The sequence below is a fragment of the Grampus griseus genome (assembly GCF_964374135.1).
Source record: "Grampus griseus genome assembly, chromosome: 4".
Lineage (NCBI taxonomy): Eukaryota > Metazoa > Chordata > Mammalia > Artiodactyla > Delphinidae > Grampus > Grampus griseus.
This window is the reverse complement of record NC_138997.1, coordinates 35,531,010-35,552,447: the sequence shown is the minus strand read 5'-3', so window position 1 is coordinate 35,552,447 and position 21,438 is coordinate 35,531,010. Positions and strand designations below refer to the sequence as shown.

The 21,438-nt window shown below is 42.7% G+C and overlaps 1 protein-coding gene across 5 annotated transcripts in view; it reads left to right on the top strand.

Moving 5' to 3' along the window:
- AFF1 (ALF transcription elongation factor 1) overlaps nucleotides 1-21,438 on the top strand; it is a 208,209-nt gene that overhangs the window by 173,951 nt on the left and 12,820 nt on the right. For all 5 annotated transcript variants that reach the window (XM_082653067.1, XM_082653066.1, XM_082653069.1 and 2 more), the window contains 6 exons: nucleotides 1,705-1,861; nucleotides 7,119-8,057; nucleotides 17,041-17,144; nucleotides 17,802-18,042; nucleotides 18,747-18,838; nucleotides 19,013-19,073. In XM_082653067.1, the coding sequence (XP_082509193.1) occupies nucleotides 1,705-1,861; nucleotides 7,119-8,057; nucleotides 17,041-17,144; nucleotides 17,802-18,042; nucleotides 18,747-18,838; nucleotides 19,013-19,073 (1,594 nt within the window). The remainder of the gene's footprint in view (nucleotides 1-1,704; nucleotides 1,862-7,118; nucleotides 8,058-17,040; nucleotides 17,145-17,801; nucleotides 18,043-18,746; nucleotides 18,839-19,012; nucleotides 19,074-21,438) is intronic.

The window sequence follows — 21,438 nt, the reverse complement described above, 5'->3', positions numbered from 1 at the left end:
GGTCAGGGAACTAGATCCCACATGCTGCAACTAAAATACCCCACACGCTGCAACTAAAGATCCTGCATGCCGCAACTAAGACCCGAGCAGCCAAATGAATAAATATTAAAAAAAAAAAAAAAAAGACCACCTGCAGTACATTTTGGTATGATGGAAAATGGCACTGTTTTCACTTTGTAAACAGCTTAGCCATATTTTAGAAAATGTAATGCTTTCGTTTTTAGAAATGGAAACTATGTGAACTACCTTTATTTACCATTTCTTCTGGTACTGAATTTAATGATTTAATATACCAATACCTGTCCTCCGTGGACAAAGAGTTAAATTACCCTGTAGTTGTTTTACTCCCTTGAGATGTGGTCATCCATTTTGAGACAAGCTCAGCACTAAAAACCTTGCTCTCATATAGCTGAGGTTATAGTTAATGTGGAGGAAGATCACACATAATTATGTGAGGTCTTAAGGATTCATAAGCTCTGCTTATTTATATCCCATTTTGTTCAGTAATTCCTGGTGGCTTGTAACGACTTAGAAAATATGACAAAGTAACCTAACTGAAAAGTGGAGGAGGGAATAAAAGGAAAAAAAAAAGGTGTGGGGGGGTGATAATTAGAGGCAGGAATAATACTGAAAGTATATCTCTTTTTGACCATCACTTGGTTTAAGCTCTTCAGCTACCACAAATTTGACATGGGAAAGTTCTGTTTTTGTATAGTGTTTGTTTTAAAATTGTCTCAACTAGTCACTTTATTATCTAATAAATTTTTGTTATTCTAATATAGTTACTTAATAAATTTATTATCTTGAAAATGTTTTGGGTAGATTTGGAGGCTTTCACGATTATAGTTACTGATTTACTGCTGTGGCTAATTCCATCTAGGGCAAGGTTTTAAGATACGCTTTGAAATTCTCTATGTGTCCAGCAGTGTGATCACTTGTGTGTTTTCTCACAAGCCTAGAGTTATTGCCCTATCCTGAAAACTTGAAGTAGTTATTCTCTACTTCAGCTGATATTTGGGCGTGATCCTAAGCCACTCATAAAGAACGGCCCATTTTATCATTCTGCCCAAGAAGTGTGAGTGGATTGCCTGTGGGGTCACTTTCCAAAGGAACCCCATTTGTGTTCAGCAGTCTCTGACTTCTCTACAGTTGGTTCTCATATGGAGAATAGAGGAAGACTTTAATGGATTGGCTGTTCTTTTATAAATTAACTCCTTTGGGTTTTATATTGCAGGTGTCAGCAAAGTTAAAGGGTCAGAAAGTCAAGGTTTTAGGCTTTGTGGGCCCTAAAGTCTGTGTTGCAGCTATTCAACTCTGCTTTTGTAGTATAGAAGCAGACACAGACAATGCATAAAATACTGGGTGTGAATGTGTTCCAACAAAACTTTATTTGGAAAAGCAGGCAGCCAGCTCAGGCTATGGTTTGTCCACGCCTGATTACATAGTTCGCAGTGTTCTTCAGAAAAATTCCCCAGGCTTCTTTTATGCAGTTACCTGGTGAGCTGTTGCAAGGCTTTTTCACTGAGTTTTGAGCCACCATGGGCCTTGCTTGCGCTCAACTGGCTGCCATGGTCATTTAGTACTGCTAGGTAATCTTTGAGGCCCCTTCTTTCGAGTAGCAGAAAAATGGGCAAAGAAGGAAGGGAGTCGGGAGGGAAGGAATCCACCTCGCGTGGGTCTTTGACTCTCTCGCTTGCTCCGCAGCGCTCCGCAGGCGCTGCCGGCAGCCGCGGCCTCAGCACATTCCAGCAGCGCTGAGTCGGAGAGCACCAGCGACTCTGACAGCTCCTCGGACTCGGAGAGCGAGAGCAGCTCCAGTGACAGCGAGGAGAATGAGCCTCGAGAAGCCCCGGCTCCCGAGGTACTGGTCTGCTCCGGGCGCGCCGTCGACCCCCGGTGGCCCCGGCTGCCTGAGGGGCTCCGTCCTGGGGGCGGCGCTTTCCGGCCGCCATGCACGCTGCTGGCTATTCGTGTTTACTTGTTTCTTGGCGTTGGGCTGTGGAAGTTTGGGAGAGATGTCTTCTCTCCTGTTGAAAATGATAGGTTCTTCCCTGTTGCTGCCAGAGCTGTTTTGAAGAGCAACGCACTGAGAATATGTACACCCCATTTTCTTTTCCCTTCTTTCGAGAAAAAAAAAAAACCAAAAATCGTTTTCAGTAGGCTGCCATTTTAATATTAATGAGAAAGCTTTTTGAAATTTTAGGAATGCATGAATTAAATCAAAAGGAGACAGCCTGCTTTAGCAAAGGGCAGGAACGTGAACTAGAAATAAGCCGTTAGAGGTTCTATTTTTGAATCACTAAAAGCCATGCATTAAATTGATGGCGATGTAATTTCGCCAGGGCCGTGTTTCCTGATTCCACTGTCCCACGTAAAATAGGAATAGTGCTTGCCTGTCACCCATCCTTGGGAGATATTGTAAAGATAAACAGATGAGACTGAAAATGTCAAGCACTAAATGTATCTGGAGAACTTATGCTATTTACTGGATTGTTGAACAAAAGTAATGTAGTAACAACTAACAAGGTTGCCAAATGTCTTCAAAACTTAGAGTAGCAGGGTAAAATGTTTGCTGGGGAAGACATTTTTAGTGAACTAGACCAGCTTATATAGAGAAAACTATTCTCTGTATTTAGCTAGGAATCCCAGGAAATGAGATTTTCTGATTAAGAAAGCGTTAAAGTTTTCAGTATTTGTCTCTGCTGTTGAGAAAGCAAGGCCACTGCACTAGAGCATTAACCAAATCCATCTGGAGATGATGTAGTGAGACTGAGGAACCATGTCCGAGGGCAAGGGAGGATGAGGAAAATACCTGAGTATAATTTTGTTGTTGTTAGATATGAGTTTATGTCTGGCACAGAGTAAGTGCTCAGTAATTATTTTTGGAGTGAATAAACATAGATCAGCATTAGCTGCACTTGAAGTGCCTTTCAGATTTTAGAAGCTACTCTGTGTATTTCTGGGGGCTCTCTGTTTTCTCCTGAGATACTAATTGCTGTTGAAGTAATTTCTCTATGCCCCAGGGAAAAGGGTACTGAATATGCTCTACAGAGAAATTGTGTGCTTGTTCATGTTACTGTTCATAAGATCTTTGCTTTATGTCTCACCCTTATTCACTAAGAAAAATCTGCATGCTTGTTTGGTTACTGATATAAGCAAGAGAATCCAATTAAATCAAAATTCAATTCAAGTAAAATGGAAATGGCACAGACTTGGCTGAATAATTAAAACTTGAAAGAAAAATTTAACCTGGTGTTTGTTTTAATGAAACAGTTATATCTTGTTGCTCACGAGGTTATTGAATAGAATAGATGTAGAGACTCTTAGATGAAAAATGATGTTCCCATCGTACTTTACTTTTTAAAATCACTTTCCTAAATAGGCTCATATTTGTATATTTGTGTTAATGTGCAAATCTAGACTTGAGTATGGTTTTGTTGGTTATGTACCAAGGCTTGACTTCCTCAGGCATATTTTTGTCTTTGTCTAGATTTTAAACCTTTAATTTTTCCCAAAGTTATTTAACAACCTTTCTTTCCTTTTAAAATAAATACCTGCTTTATTGTAAATCTGTGTTAGTTGAGCGTTACGTGAATTCCATAATAGGTCATAGTTACTAGCTTTAACTTTCTCACCCTTTTCTTTATTCTATTTTTAATGCTGAGGAATTTGCTCCTTAAGTCTCCATTTTAAATTCATTTGACGAAATTGTCCAGTGACCTTATGAGACCTGAAATGTTATATGTGTGCCAATGGGCTGGTGGTAAACTTGGGGAAAAACCACTTTCAGTCTCTTCTTTATAGTGAGTCAGCATGTAAATCTCAGCTTTTCAGAATATATGGGACGTATCGCCCTTTTACAGCTTAAGTAAAGTTCAGGGAAAAATGATTCTATTCTGTTATTCAGGGATCTGCTTAATTTTCTAATCTATTCATTGTCTAATTCTTTGGTAGTAAACAACTGTGGTCGATTATTTACTAAGATCTTGGCACTTTCTTCATAAATTACATAATGTAACCATCAACCCTAGAAGGTTGGGAGCTTTCTTTTCACCTGTAAGGAAGTAGCAGCACTAAGATTGAAACCCATAGCCGTTTAGCTCAGAAGCCATTTTTTTTCCTACTACATCATGCTACTTCTCTCTTTCTTTTTTTTCTTTTCTCAAGTTTTGGAGTTGAACTCCCTCACAACAACTATGATGTTTTACAAAAACAAAAACACCAAAAGACATATGTTGTGCATAGCTGAAAACTTTTTTTTCAAAATCATTCTAGAATACACGAACTTTTGCCAATTCGAGAAGCTAGGAGAAGTAAAGAGACATACAGTCAAACATTTATTAAGATGCTCATATATTTTTGCACCTCCTCTGTGCAGTGTCTGGGTTGATCCAGCACTGGGAGGCTGGGGGTGGGGCATGGGGAAAGGCTGAGGAAGAAATGAAAGTCCAAACCTTGATCCTCTCCAGCACTTACACTCTTAAAATTCATCTTAAAATCTGTTTTTTATCAATCTCTTATGTAAAACTTTCTCCCATCCCAGCACCTAAATAATACCTAACGTTAAAGGAATTCTATCCATTTTACATCTTTGTAGTAGGTATACAAAAAGGATCACCCCTACCCTTTCCTCTCGTCTGGGCACACCAACTCAGTTTTACCCTGCAATTGGGCCATAGGCCTCCCTTCTGGACATTTTCAGTACCGCAGTAGAAGAAAATATGTTTTATTTCTGTAACCAGGACATTCCTTTAGGGACTACTAAATGTATCTTAAACTGCCCTGTTTTGGGGTGTGGGGGGGAGAAGCGGATGTTATTTATACCAGGAATGACCTTCCCTTTTGGTTAATGTGTAGGTACTCTTCTATAGAGCAAGAGTGTCACTGATTGCAGTGCAGTTGTCAGCGTAGCCCTGGTGAAAGATCTCTATACCTTTCCCGAGAAAGGGTTTGAAGGATTTGGTTCCTGAGGTGATTGATAAGTGATACATCCTTTTTTTTTTTTTTTAATTTTTATTGGGGTATAATTGCTTTACAGTCTTGTGTTAGTTTCTACTGTACAGCAAAGTGAATCAGCCATATGTATACATATATCCCCTTTTTTTGGATTTCCTTCCCATTTAGGTCACCACAGAGCATTGAGTAGAGTTTCCTGTGCTATATATATAGTAGGTTCTCATTAGTTATCTATTTTATACATAGTATCAATAGTGTTTATATGTCAATCCCAATCTCCCAGTCTCCCAGTATATAAATGATATATCTTAATGCCTTGTTCCCAATCATTTAACCATTAGAACTACCACGCCCTCAAGTCTTTCAAGAAATAATGTCTGACAAGTAGGTAGGTATGGTGTGCTAATCTTTTCTCTACCCTAAACAACCATCCTGTTTTGTTAGAATATTGAATGCAGTTTTAGATTATGTGGGACTTTGTCAGAGTAGTTTCCTTCTTCCCTCTCTCCCTCCTCTGAAATTCAAATGAGAGCATGGGGATAGAGTTGCTATAAGTGGAGGGAGCTACAAAGAAGGTATGTTGTCTTAAGCAGGGAAAAAACAAAAAAACCCAAAAACCCCACAATTCTGTAGCCCTCTTTCTGGCCAAAGTATGATGCTACCTAGTTCCTTAGAGTTCCTCTTAGTTCTATTTTGTTACAGTTACACAAAGCCCAGTCTAGCTACCTGATCGTTTTATTACCCAACCTTTTCCTGGCCCCAAAGCCTTTACGTTATATCCACATATCTTAAACGTATTACGTTTGTGTGTTTTTATAGAATTGTTTGGGATATTCCACTTGGGAAAATTGTTAGCAGTCTTCCCTATATCATCCACTTACTGGAGCGAGCTCCTTACTCAATAATCTAATCAGTTAATCCCATGTGAGATATCTTTGATTAACTTGCTGTTGTGCTGTGGAAATGATTTAGTCATTTATACAAACCACCTGTCAGAAAGGATCTTAAAAGCATGAAGCATGCCAGTGACGTACTGTCCTTTTTTTAAAAAAAAGTAATCATTACTTACTTTATTAAGGCATGAATATTTTCCCAAATAGCATAAAATTTATAGGTACAGTAATACACCCATGAAAAAGCCCAAATAAATATCTCATGTACACCACTGTGTGCAAGACATAATAGTAGAGTTTGGAGATAAAGATGTCCTCATCATTGTTTTAATAAGGTCTAATATCCCATTTGGAGAGAGAGAGAGTGCAATGCATCAATAGTCAGTTAGCAACAAAGATTTTAACAAGATATCTCCTCTTAAGATAACAGGAGAAGTCAGGGACTTCTGTTTATTTGCCAAGCGAGTTTCACAGATAATCAGTATAATCTCACTGCCCTTAATTGTGTGCTCTGGAGCCTCCCTGTGTTTCTTAGAAAAATAGGTGCTATTTCAGAGACTGCCTGTAACAGGAGACTTCATGTTTGATTTTTAAAGAATTCAAGTGGGACTAATGGCTGGCAAATGTGACCTCACTTGGTTCTTTTTACCCAGTTGTAAAATTTGAAAATCAGAAGACAGTGTATCTATGATAAACTGAAAGCTGTGTCATGTATTAATATTTTTAAGTGAATAAGAGAAATGAAATCGTCTTGAAGAAAGTCATTTTCAGTTGACAAGTACATCAAAAAAAGGGATAAAGCGTGAAACCCATCCATAATCACTAAGACTGATTCATTGACCTTCTTCTGAAAATCCTTGATGAAAAGATTCTTTTTAGTCTTCATTTTTCCCTATCATTTTCTGACAGAATAGTTCACAAGCCAAAATGTGAAAATTCTGTTTAAATTATATGGTAATTACCAGTGGAACAAAATATTTATTACACAGATTTCTCCGCAGTTGCCAATGGTCTACATTGGTCAGTATGTAATGGTCTATTATTAGTGTCAGCCACAGCAAAATTCCTGTAGCATGAAAAAATTGGAAGATTGTTTTAAGAGTTAATTGTTATAGAATTTGACCTATAATTAGAGGGGGGTCAAAAGAACCTGAATTCTTAGGTTTGGAGTGATTGCATCTCCCGGCCAGTCCTGTAGGATTGGGTGACTAACCCAGAAGAGTATCATTATTGGTCAGTTAACCCTATCTTCTTTTTCCTTGTTTGTAGCCCGAACCTCCGACAACAAACAAATGGCAGCTGGACAACTGGCTGACCAAAGTCAGCCAGCCTGCGCCGCCCGCCGAGGCCCCGGGCAGCGCCGTGCCCCCGGCCCGGCACCCGGACAGTAAAGGCAAGGGTGGCGACGGCGCCACCGGAGGTCACGAGCGCTCGGAGTCCAAAGAGCCTCCCCCCAAAAGCTCCAGCAAAGCCCCCCGGGTGCCTTCTGAAGGCCCCCATGCGGGCAAGAGGAGCTGTCAAAAGTCCCCTGCCCAACAGGAGCCCCCACAGAGGCAAACCGTGGGATCCAAACAACCCAAGAAGCCCGTCAAGGCCTCCGCCCCGGGGCATGCGGATGCGCATGCAGATGCGCGCGCCAGTCTGCTGGTGGAGAGCGAGCCCGGACTGCTTCCTCAAGCCTCCAAAGACCAGCCTTCCAAAGACAAGCCCAAGGTGAAGACGAAAGGGCGGCCCCGTGCCGCAGAGAGCCGTGAGCCCAAGCCAGTGGCGCCCACCCCCAGCGAACGGAAGAAGCACAGGAGCGGCCCCCCGGCCCCCCCGAAGGCACCTCCGAAGGACGCGGCGGAGGACAGGAGCCCCGAGCACTTTGCCCTCGTCCCCCTGACCCAGAGCCAGGGCCCTGCCCGCAGTGGCGGCGCCAGGACTAGTGGCTGCCGACTGGCAGTGGTTGTCCAGGAGGACCGCCGCAAGGACAAACCCCTGGTGCCTTTGAGAGACACCAAGCTGCTCTCCCCGCTCAGGGACACTCCGCTCCCGCAAAGCTTGATGGTGAAGATTACCCTGGACCTCCTCTCTCGGATACCCCAGCCTCCTGGGAAGGGCAGCCGGCCCAAGAAACCGGAAGACAAACAGCCCTTGGCAGCGAAGAAGGCAGATTCTGAGAAGAGAAGCTCAGAAAACTCAAGCAAGTTGGCCAAAAAGAGAAAGGTGAGTGGGGGGCTGACCTTCCCGTACGGTGTGGAACATACCTGCTGCGGGCTTGGGGCTGTCTTTGGCCCTTGATTTTAACCCTGAATCGTCTTAGAAGAGGCTGGAAATCTTTGGATTCCATGTTGCCTTTGCGACTATACCAGAGTTAGTCTTTCACTGCAGATAAGTGTTGATAAATGCCAGATTGCTTTAAGTCTTGCTAGTTTGAAAAAAAGATGAGGCAGTCATTGAAAAGGATATCTTGCTTTAGAATAATATAGCATTAAGGGTATGTTTTTATCTATTGTGATAATATTGGTATTTACCACCTGGCTCATTAGGTTTTGCCCTAGAAATTAAAACCTTACATGAACTGAAATGTGAATTCTGAATTACTGACAGGAGTGCTATATACTAAATTTTACTCCTGTAGTTTGATCATTTTGCTACTGATATTATATCCATGTTTTAACTCATGGCCACCTAACACCTCATTAATTTGAAACCACCAGATTTAGAATTTGTGACTCCTGTTAATGACTTTTACTAATGAGCAGAGCATTATGAAAGAAAGGTTTAGAGCTATTATAGAGATGGTTAGGGCATCCTTTTGGGTGATATAGGCTGTTATGGTACATTGTGAAGTATTAAAATCTGTCATTTATTATGGTATTTGGAAGCTTCACTTAAGGAATGAACATAGTAAAATAATAATAATAATAATAATCCCTGCATTATTTAAGACCCTTGTTACTTGGACATATACACTATTTTGAACAGTCTCCTTTCGATCTTTATTCTGAATTATTGAGCTCTTGATATATATTTTTTTGCTGCTTCTTGATGGTGAAAGATTAGTGAATTTTCCCCCCAGTGGCATTCCCAAGCCAACCTACCCAGGATTCAGAGTGAAAGGCACAAGAAGGGCCAACTCTTGCCTGCTGAGAAGGAATATAAACAGTCTTATAAATACATAAAAAACTCTTACTCAGTTGTGGAAGTTGAGCTAAGAATAACAAGGACAAAAAGATCATGAAGACTGCTGTCGTGTCTGATTTGACTGATTACTCCACTAGGTTAAAAATATAATGTGACTCTACCAAATAGTAAAGGGCGACAGTTTCTGGAGCGCCTTGTCGAATGAGACGTGAGGGTGTGTATTGCCACCATAATTGCAGTGGGCAAGTCCAGTGGGGTGGGATCAAGTGCCAATTGGCAGTGCTGTTTCAGCTAGAAGAGTGTGTATTCTGGTTCCTGATAACTTTTAGTTTAGTTTTTTTGTTTGTTTGTTTGCGGTACGCGGGCTTCTCACTGTGTGGCCTCTCCCATTGCGGAGCACAGGCTCTGGACGCGCAGGCTCAGCGACCATGGCTCATGGGCACAGCCGCTCCGCAGCATGTGGGATCTTCCCGGACCGGGGCATGAACCCGTGTTCCCTGCATTGGCAGGTGGACTCTCAACCACTGCGCCACCAGGGAAGCCCAGTTTTATTTATTTATTTATTTATTTATTTATTTTTGGCTGCATTGGGTCTTCATTGCTGCGCGTGGGTTTTCTCTAGTTGCACCGAGCAGGGTCTACTCTTCGTTGCGGTGCACTGGCTTCTCATTGCGGTGGTTTCTCTTGTTGTGGAGCATGGGCTCTAAGTGTGCAGGCTTCAGTAGTTGTGGCGCATGGGCTTAGTTGCTCCGCGGCAAGTGGGATCTTCCCGGACCAGGGATTGAACCCGTGTCTCCTGCATTGGCAGGCGGATTCTTAACCACTGCACCACTAGGGAAGTCCTTGATAACTTTTAAAACAATGTGTGCCTGTAAGAGGTGTAAAACTTTATGGAGAAAATTGTGATGGGCCAGGCTAGGAAAAGGTGCCTGCATCTAATATACCCGAGAAATCTTCAAAAATATACTTTTTTTTCATGATGTGTGTTTTATTTTATTTTATTTTGTACATATGTGTATATCACATCATCTTTTTAAAATTAATTTTTATTGGAGTTTAGTTGCTTTACAATGTTGTGTTAATTTCTACTGTACAGCAAAGTGAATCAGCTCTATGTATACAAATATCCTCTCTGTTTTGGATTTCCTTCCCATTTAGGTCACCACAGAGCACTGAGTAGAGTTCCCTGAGCTATACAGTAGGTTCTCATTAGTTACCTATTTTATACGTAGAATCAGTAGCAAAAATACACTCTTTTACCTCCTCCTGGGAAATCTTTTGTCACCTGTCCCCCAGCTACCCTAATACTATCTAGTCTCCACTGCTGACCTTCTGCATCAGCTGGAGTGGGGAGAGGGGAGAAGTATTAGCTTCTAAAACACTTACTAACTGGGGGTAAATGTTGGAAATTGGAGGCTCCCCAGACAGTTGTCAGACCAGTCCATCCTCCAATGCAAATCTAGAAGCTCTGCTTGCAACTCCAGAAAGGGAAATTCAGCTGTCCCTGTTGAGTATATGAACTGTGCCCTCTGAAAGCCATTTTTCCAGCCCTTGGCTGAGCTCTCCTAGGGCAGCTTATTTATCTTTCTGTTCAAAGGATGGAGAAATAATGACTGCCTCATCTTAGGCAAGTCCATGCTTGCCTTAAAGCTCTGGCAGGCAGCTGAGAGATCTGGCTCTGGGAACAGCCTGCCTCCCTGCTGTGGGACTGACAGCATCAGGGGCTGAACCAGTGGTTCCAAACCCTGGCTGCACATTCCGGTCCCTTGGGGAACCCTCAGTACTGGTGGCAGGATGTGTGCCACCCCCCAGCCCCACACTCCCATTGTTATTTTCTAACTCCTCGGGTGATCCTAATGCCTAAGGCTCTGGAGCAGAACCTTATTACCAGGCCAGGATTGTATAAAGCTAGTGTTTTGGACCAAGAAATCTCTTCAGTGTGGTGCATTTAGACATCATGGATCTAGACAACCAGGAATTCCTGGCCTGAAGTATGTCACTGGTTAGAAACATTACTTAGGAGCTTTCAGATAAATATAAACATCAGCCAACAGTATAGCTCTTTCATGATCAGAGAACTGTGTGTCATTGGTTTTGCTTCCTGCTGGATTCCAGGTGGTGATATTAATACTGAACATCATAACCTCAGGTTCTCTCTGTGAGGGGCAGGCTCCCCCTTTCCTGTCAGGACCCTGACTCTACTTGCTCAGGGTACCTTTGGCCACCACCCTTGGACAAGCGGGGCAGCTCTGTGGGCAGCCCAGGTCTCTCTTTAAGCTTAGGTGCTTTCCCCCAAATTTGGATAGTGAAGACTTGTTCATTTCCTTCATATTGAGTGTGAACACTAGAAAAATCTCCACGAGAATATAGTGAGAGCCGTTGAATAATGTTCCTGCTCCTTGGCATTAGTGGGATTTATTTAAAGTTTCATCCCTCTCTTGGCACAAAATTTAACAAATATTTTCAGAGGGTTAACAAACCCTTAAAGCCATTTTAGACTCAAAAGTGTGAGAAAATGATCATAAAGAGTTAGAGAACACAGGGACATGGGGAGGGGGAAGGGTAAGCTGGGACGAAGTGACAGAGTGGCATGGACATATATACACTACCAAATGTAAAATAGATAGCTAGTGGGAAGCAGCCGCATAGCACAGGGAGATCAGCTTGGTGCTTTGTGACCACCTAGAGGGGTGGGATAGGGAGGGTGGGAGGGAGATGCAAGAGGGAAGAGATACGGGGACATGTGTATATGTATAGCTGATTCACTTTGTTATAAAGCAGAAACTAACACACCATTGTAAAGCAATTATACTCCAATAAAGATGTTAAAAAAAAAGGATTCCATTATGAAGATTAAATATTCCCCCCAAATCTCTCCTTATATATTAAAAAACATATTTTTTAAGCCTGAAAAAAAAAAGTTAATAGTTGTTGATAGCTGTGATGAAGCCATCAAATGTGGCACCTATAGAAATGTACCTATTTTTTTTTTCCCCCTTTTTCTTTTTTTTCTTCTACTTTAAAGGAGTGGGTTGGGGACAATTCATGAGAAAAAAGAGAAAATTGTGAGGGTAAATAGACATTAACTCACATGGTACTCCTTACATAAACTACAGAATTTCTTCAACCTGATTACAGTTTAGAATTTAAAATAGAACTTGTATTTTCTTTTATATAATTTTTAAGCTTTATGTTTTCCAGACTTGGAAGAAAAGTTGAAGCTGAGAAGCACAAGATAATATACAATCAGGGCAGTGCAAATGAGAAGATTCTAAAAGCACACCAAACATGCATAGAGCTAAGCATTGCTCTCGGTGCTTTCTTAGATAACCTCATTTCATTCAGTCACCTTATAGATGTCTTTCAAATAAAATGTTAGACTGTCTCAACAGTCGTTTAGACAAATAACAGAACTGGGAGGTTACATTCATTCAGGTCTTTCCCTTTTTATAAATAACTGCTTTATGGACCAAGAAGCTTGGACACTTTTGGACAAACATTTCAGTGCCATCGTTTATGTGTGTTTTGAGGAGTGGGGAGGGAAGTTATGGGATCTGGTGGGAAAATGTGCATTTTTATTGCTTGATGGTTAGTTCAGACCTTCCCAAGATCTGACTGTTTTCTCTTGGGTTGTTTCTCCAGATCAACATTCCCAGTTATTATCCTTCAAAATCAAGGGTTTGAAAAGTCATCCCTATAATTTCCTAAAGCCACTTACATCTAATTTCTTCATGCCTGTTAGTTACCCTAAAAGCATCATATGAAGAGCTGTTTTAGGGCCAGTCTAATGCCTGTGTATTCCCTCACCAAAAAGAAGGAAAAGAGTGGATTCCCTTTGCTTTTCTGTGGTACTTTCCCCAGTGAATATAACCTGCCTCATTCATGGGGTCAGCTTGGACTTACCTGCTGTGGCGTCGTGTTATTGAACCTCCTGCAGAGGCAAATCCCAGAAAAGTACCTGAACTTCCCCAAAGGCTGCTTCTCCACTTTTGCTATGCTCCATGTGCTACCAAGCGTATTTGCTTCCCTGTGGGAGAGGAGGATAGAATTTAGAATTGGAGTGCTGAGCCCGCATGTGTCTCTTGTTCAGCTGCTGCCTTCTTTAGATGGGATCCAGAAAGGCCTTCACATCACTTGGCTGCTTAGCAAAAGCAGGTCTGGAGCTCAGTATGCTGACCCCTCCCAGTCTAGTGGATCTTGGCTCCTTTGCTCTGTTTCGCATCTTTTTTGTTTTTTTTTTAATATTTATTATTTATGTATTTATTTATTTTTAGCTGCATTGGGTCTTAGTTGTGGCACGCGGGATCTTCGTTGAGGAATGCAGGATCTGTCATTGTGGTGTGCGGGCTTCTCTCTAGTTGTGGCGTGCGGGTTTTCTCTTCTCTAGTTGTGGTGCGCAAGCTCCAGGGCGCGTGGGCTCTGCTGTTTGCGGCACGAAGTTTCTGTCCTTGAGGTCCACGAGCTCAGTAGTTGTGGCATGCGGGCTTAGTTGCTCTGCAGCATGTGGAATCTTTGTTCCCTGACCAGGGATTGAACCCACATCCCCTGCATTGGAAGGCAGATTCTTTACCACTCAACCACCAGGGAAGTCCCTCTTTCACACCTTTCTTGCTTTTAGTGGGGTGGGGCCGGAGGAGCAGGGTGTGTGTGCAAGTGCCTGTTAGGGGGTGGGTGCAGGTTGGGAGGCGTTGGTGGCATTCTTGGAGAAAGGCCTGAGGTCGTACTTCCAGATCAGTGTACTGACGGGCTGTTACAATATCATCCCTGGCTCAACCCCTCCATTGTCCCCACTCCTGCCACCCTAGTGCCCGCCACACTTCAGTTTCCCTTCCAGATGCTCGTCATCTCTCCCCATCATGGCTAAGCTCTGAGTCGACTACCTTTCTGCCTGTTAGAAACTATGGCCCCAAACAAGTGTTAGTTCTAAAAAAGCCACTTTCACTGCCCCCTGTTATCCGCGGCACCTAGTTGGTGAGTCAGGTGCTGAGGCAGGCAGCAGGCTGCCCTGGAGGCCTTCTCTTCAGAAACCGGCTTGGCCTAGCACAGTCCCAGATCTTCCTTTTATGGTGTTCATTCTTGCCCTTTTGCTCCACTCTGTAGGTGGAGCCGCATTTGGCAGATAATCTGAGGCTGCCTGACCCAGCAGGTTAAGAAAAGTAAACAAGTCAGTCATGAACAGTCATCGGCCAGCAGGCTCCTCCTGTTGGAGATGCGGGCACCGTCAAGACATTGTCCTTCTGGAAAAAGGGAGTGTCCAAGACCCAGACCTTAGACAGGGGTCCCTGAAATGGGAGTTGATCTGTGGATAAGCCACTGAGCAAAGGAGACTCCTTTTTCCTTCTGAAGAGAGTACGTCACTCTCACCTCACTTTCAAATGGCTTCTTGACCCAGAAACATCTCAAGAACTCCTTGCCTTCTGTTTTCCAGTCTTGGAATTCAAGTGTGTGTTTCCTGCCACCCAGGATCAGATGACTCCCTCTCTAATGGCGCTTTGCTAAATCCACCCACTTAGGGTTGTAGTGCAGGTCTGCTCCTGGGCCAGCTGACGAATGCTCACAGAGTGCCTGCTCTGGGGATGCCCCCGGGACTCTTCCTACAGAAGACAAGAGGGTTCCAACTACAAAAATACTGACCCCGGCCCACAGGCGTGAATTCGGGTCAAAGCAAGCACAGTCAACAGAAGGGGATTTTGCTTAATTGGTTTAACGGCTTACATTCTACCAGCTGACAGAATATTACCAGCTTCTAAGTTGCTACATGTCAACATAAAGTGTATTATTCCAGAAAGTGCCAACATAGTTGTTAAAGCTAGCATTGAAGTTAGTCTTTGGTGATTGTTGGTTTTGGGCTGTTCTCTTGAGTCACTGATTGGCACAAGCCCGAGTTAAAACCAGTTTATGAGGATTGACTCACTATGAATCTTATTTTCATGTGTGGTTTATAAGGCCTGCCACTTTGGTTTCTAGTTATAACTAGCATGTCCTAAGCAGCATGAAGATATACAAACAAAAATTAACTCTCATTCCACCTCTGGGGTTTGGTATTTTCTTTAGAAAGTAACCTTGTGGACCGTTTATGCTTAGCTTTGTCTTGGGGACTTATCCCACATGTCGTTAACTGCCTGGAAATGCCTTCCATTTAAAAAAGTATGTATTACTAACTACTTCATGTGCAAGTTAATTATCTGCCTGGGTATTTTAGCAAATTCTGTGACTTTTTCAAAAGATAAATTTCCCACCCTCTTGTAATGCTTGCTGTGCCAGCTGTGTGGCTTTTAATCTAAAACTCGAGAGAATTCACTGGGGCCATTGGTAGCAGAGCCTCTTGGCCACAGTGGGTGTAGTGATGAGGGGATACCCCTTAGTAGTAGGGTTCTATTTTAACCAGTCACTTCTGGTTTATTCTTTCTTCTCTGCCAACATTGAGTTCATTATGAATTGTTGAATGGAGGGTGAGTTACATGCTGGGCAGAGCTGCAACAGGCCTCTCCTGGCCTGTGCCAGGACCTTTCATCTGTCCTGAACTGTGCTCCAGGCTTGTGCTGCCGGCCTGCACTGCCTGCCACGTGAGAAACAGCCGTGTGAAATTTACTGTTTCAGCCGTGCCTGTGGGATATGCTTATTCACATCATGTGTTCTCTTCTTATTAAGTCCCTCAAGACCCTTTTTCCCCGGTCTTCTGTAATGAATGGTTATGTTTCTGAGCAACTGATTTGTTTTTATCTTACCTAACCTGTACATTTAATAATTCTTTCTTTGCATCAGCTCATTGGAAGTTCAAGGTCCATTTTGCAGATCACCTCTAGAAAAGTGTGTAAAACAGTTCTGTCCAGTAGAAATATAATGTGACCCACATACATAACTTAAAATTTTCTAGTAGCCACGTTAAGAATATAAAAAGGAAAAAAAAACAGTGATAAATAATTTAATCCAATGTGTCTAAAATTACCACTTCAGTATTTCATCAGTAGAAGAATGATTACATTCTCCTTTTTTGGACAAAGTCCCTGACTTCACTTGTCGCTGTGGACTAGCCGTGTCCAAGTGCTGTGCAGCTCTGGGATGGAGTGTGCTGGACAGAGCGGAATCGGCTTCCAGTGGTACCATAGTACCAGCCTTCCCTTGGATTTCTTTTCTCCACCCATATTTTCCCTTCTTCTTAATGTTCTCACCTGTGCAAACACCGAGAGATGAAAGGGAAGTATCTTTATAAGCCATCTTCAATGGTCCATTTTGAAACAAGAGGGAGATGTTTTCTGCGAAGTTATGAAAGGCTGGATGGAGGCGCACACCCAGGCATGCTTGCTTGCAGAATGCCGGGGGAGGGAAGGGCATGTCTTTGCTATTTCCCTCCTTTTGAGCAGGGCCAGGCCGCTGATTAGCGCCTGGGCAGAGCTTGAGCCTACACATCTTAATTTGTTCATTTTTCTTGGAGAAATTCAGAGAACGAGGGAGAGACTGTGGTGAAAAGCGGGGCCTCCCACAATGAGATCATTTGAAGAATGTTGTTTTTCCCTTTAAGGCTCTAAGAGAGGATTTCGGGTTTTTTAGGGATTGTCCTAGATTGGCTGGTGGTGTCCCAGATTTCTCTCCCCGTGAGCTGACAGTTGAGGAGTTTAATTCTAAAGCACCTGAGTCGATTGAAGGACTCCCACCCATCGCTTCACTGTCCTTGCTAGAAAGCTTCCTTCCCACAGGGCCATTACGTGAGCACAGACCAGGGGGAAGGAGCCTGCATTTTGGACTTTCTGTAAATTTGATATACATGTTGTCATGGGAAAACGAATCTGTTTTCTTCTTGAGTAGAGAAAAACCTGGTTCTTTCCTTAGTCCTTCCTCATGTACAAATCCGTCTCAGTACAAATCACATCAAATCTAGATGGTCTGCTGCCCTCACCACCACCACCCCCTCCCATACACAGTGTAGATACTTATAAGGTTTCTGTGTGTGTTTACAAGTTTCCAAAAGTCTGATTGCTCTCATTGACCTTACTGCATATTTTTTTCTATTTTGTCTGTACAATTATGTTTGTAATAATTTGCTGTTATACTACAATAATAGGGTGAAGCAGAAAGAGACCACGATAGCAAGAAAATCAGGCTGGAGAAAGAAGTCAAATCGCAGTCATCACCCTTATCCTCCCACAAAGAATCTTCTAAATCAAAGTGAGTATAGAGTTTAGGAACAGGCTGCGAAGGTGATCGAATCTTCCTGGATGGCAACACGGCAAAACACTTTTCTTCTGCAGTAGAACGAGAGAATAGTGAACTCGTCGGGCTCATTTTCATGATATGCTAAGTTCTGTTTGTTTTCCTTCACAAGGACCTTAGAGGAATTAACGGTTCATTTGGCAGCAAACTTAGATTTATCAAAAGCACAAAAAGACTTGGCAAAAACAAGTGAGTCGTGTCACCATGTAGGAACCAACAGAGATTTGAAAGAGAGAGAGAGAAGGGGTCAGATGTGAAGGGGGCAGAGAGGAGGTGGCAGCTGGGCCTGCCTGTTTGTCAGAGACAAGGTGCAGGTTGGGCAGCAGCTACTGCAGAGTGACTTGCTTGGGTAAAGGTAAGACCATTGGCAGACTCCGCAAGCTTAGTGACAAATTATACAACTTCATTTATTACTCACAGGTAGGACTGTAGTTTTCAAAGGCATCAGAAAAAAAGGGCTCTGAAATTTGGCCTTTCTACAAAAATGGATTTCATGGCTCTGTGATGTCTTTATCTTTTGTGTCAACAGCCATTTTGTCCTTATAACTCAACAACTAAGTTATACGGTTCATGTTTTGCCTTAACTTAGTTTTGCATGATGTTTCATTCCAGAACGCCCAGGCCCTCCTCTGAGCCCTCAAAGAAGGAAATGCTTCCCCCTTCACTTGTGTCATCCTCGTCCTCCCAGAAGCCAGCCAAGCCTGCACAAAAGAGGTCAAGGCAGGAAGCAGACCCCAGTGGCCAGAACCCTCCCAAAAGTGCCAGTAGTAGCAAGGGCAACCACAGAGACTCTTCTGTTTCCAAGCACAGAAAAGTAGAGGGGAAGGGCCCTGGAAGCTCTACAGAACACAAAGTAAGGAGGGGAGGCAGTAATGTACAAAAGGGAATATGTTGGTGTGTCTTTACTTTAAATGCCCAAATCAGATAAGTTTTCTACGATGGTATTTCAGAGCTATTCGTCACTTTTAGTAAAGCAGTAATGAGTTATTTGTGCTTAACGCTCTACTTTTCAGAGGGAGAGTAAAAGATAGTTCATATTACCTGATAATTTAGGCGGCAGTTTATTCTTCTTAAAGTGGTTCAGAGGTGAGAAAACCAGAATAGATTTTTGTGTTAATTTTCTATCAGGTGTTTGGCAGTAAAACATGATAACCCTGGTTAGTTCTTGGTTTGGATGTTTGATCTCAAATACTTTCATTATTAGTGATAATGGGGGAACAAGTATCCACTTTCTTGAATACAGATTCCTTCCTTCCTGTTAACCTGGGGTAGGTGAGTGTGTGTGTGTATGTATTGCTTAAGAGAAAATGTTAAATTTGGCTTTGTTAATAATCTGTTCTCTTGGGCATTCTTGTCTTATGGCTTTTCTGTGTCCCCGATACAATCCAAATCTACAGTTTCAGTTGAATCTAGCTGAGAAAGTGCTTGACCAAGCTAGAGCGTGCAGCATTTGAATTCCTTGCTTTTGAACTATTTTGGGCTAATTTAGAGAGACGGTACAGTTAGGCCAATGGTCTGAAATGTTACAGGGTGATCGGTATGATGATCTTTTTTAAGGGATCTTCTGGAGATACTGCAAATCGTTTTCCAGTGCCTTCTTTGCCAAATGGTAACTCCAAGCCAGGGAAGCCTCACATGAAGTTGGACAAGTAAGGCTCTGGATGCTGCTGCTTCCCCTCCCCCTCCCTCCCCTTCCCCCTGCCTCCTCTTTGCCCTGCCTCTCCTCCCATCGTCGTCCCCCTCCAGTCATCTTAAGTCATCTTGCCCCAGTCCAATACTTTTAGGTTCCTGTGACCCACCCCTGGTCTTTTCTTCTCTTTCAGACAACAAGCAGATTTTCACATGAAGGAGGCCAGAAGGTTGAAGGACAAAGCAGAATTAGTGGTCAGTCTGGGCTCTTTCTCCCTTTGGTGGAATGTTTTCCGTTCAAACACTTGCCATCTGGTTCCAAATCACTAACTGTGACTTGGGAGCGGGGTGGGGGGGGTAAGGCTGCGGGGGGCCTGACATTGGCCGCAGTGTAAGCAGGGTCGGAATGAGCGAGGGCTGAGTGGTTCAGTTCCTAGGGAAGTGACACTGTTTTGACTTCACTGATTCCGTCTGATCATGGGCAGAGAGACAAAGTACTAGTTTCACGTTTTATATCTAAATGAATGAAAGTTGATCTACCTGGTAGTGTTTTATTTAATATACATGAGGGCTTCCTTGTCCCACTGAATCAATTCTTTGGATGTGAAAAACAACTCTGGCTTATTGAAAGCTGGTCAATTTGTGGTCACCCCAAAACATTTCAAAAAGTGAGGTAACCTGTTTGCATTCCAAAATTATCTTAACGCCCTGTTTACTGTTAGAGGCTAACAGTGAACAGTGGACCAGTACCATCAGATGAAATTTTAAGGTGAAGGTGATGATTGCACTGTTGGCAAACATGCCTTAAAGAAATGAACTCTCTTTACCTGGTGGCTGTTGGACTTTCTGGAAGGTGGTAGTTTTGTTAATTGCATACATAAATAATGCTTTTATTTCTCTGCTGCAGTATAGTTATATGATACTTGCCCTTTGTCATATTGAAGCATCTAAGACTCTGGGGCCTTTATTTGCTTGGTGTATTCCCCACACCTAAACCCCTACAGATACTGTATGTTGAACTTTGTACCACAAGAGAACAGCATAGGTTGCCTTGATTCTGCCACAGGCAAACCTAACCACAAACTCTGGAGGTCCACGGGGATTGAATCAGATCAGTCCATGGTGGCCTCAAAATCCTAGCCCAGTGTTCTTCAACCCCAGTCTGTAGCCTGGCATCTCTTGTCAGGCTGGGAAGGGCTGGGCTGAGACCCTTTTATCAGGTCCCCATTCACTGGAGTAAAATGTTGATTGAGTCCTTACCATGCTGGATGCTGTAGGAGAGTAAAACACAAATTAGACACTATCTCTCAAGTGACCCTGTACCAACATGACCTGAGTCAGATTAAGATGCCTCAGATAGCACCAAACAGTGGTATCTTTCTAACCTCTTCCTTTCAGTTCTCCAAGGCTGTTACTAGAACTGTATGAATCTTTTGATTTTTGAGAAAGAGTAAATATTCAGTACTTTGTCAGCCAGTTACCAAAAACTTATCTTGACACTGGGCACTAGATTCCTTCATTATTCAAACAAGATTAATACTCCAGGGAACTTTTTGTGTTGCTTTTAATCTATGCATATGCACATCTTCTTTCTCCCTTCCTATGGCTATTGCATCCCATTTTAATAAGTAATGTTAGCTCATTCCACTCTCAAAATATGCCAGTTTGGACAGAAGCCTGAATGGCCAGCCTCTTCACAATATTCTCCTTTACTTGCACAATGTCTCAAAAGATGACCGTCTTGCATTCCAGATAGTGAAGTGCACAACTGAATATAGAGTAGTGTATTTCACCTCTATTCTTATTTTACTTACTGTTAAGGAAATTAGAACTCTACTAGTTTAACCCTGTCTCAGGAGATACATGGAGTTATCACAGGAATATTTTCATTATTAACTTTACAAAATACTTAAGGAAGTGGATACTGGCAAATTGCTTTAGTATAGTTTCTTTTGTGTCTACCCTAAGGCCAATATAAATTTTGGAAATCCCATGAAGAAGATGGTATTGAATAAGTAAACTTGAAGAGTTAAATTCGCACCAGTGAAGCAAACCAATAAGGCCCTATACTGTTGATTATTTGGGACATGCTGATTGATTTTTATTCTTTCTGTCACTAATTTTCTGACCCTGGGTTCTCTAGAAAATTTTTTTTTTTTTTTTTGCGGTACGCGGTCCTCTCCCGTTGCGGAGCACAGACTCCAGACGCACAGGCTCAGCGGCCATGGCCCATGGGCCCAGCCGCTCCGTGGCATGTGGAATCTTCCCAGACCGAGGCACGAACCCGTGTCCCCCGCATCGGCAGGCGGACTCTCAACCACTGCGCCACCAGGGAAGCCCCTAGAAAAAATATTTTTAAAGCAAGTTTTTTTTTGTTTTGGCCATGCCGCATGGTGTATGGGATCTTAGTTCCCCGACCAGGGATCAAACCTATGCCCCCTGCATTGGGAGCACGGAGTCTTAACCACTGGACTGCCAGGGAAGTCCCTCAGGTTATTTTTAAAAATTAAAATTAGTAGCCATCTTTCTTTGCCAAACCTTCTTTCTTTGCTGATGTGTCACCATCTCCTTACACTCCACTTGCACCTTTATGGTTTTCATTCATTCTTTTTGAACATAT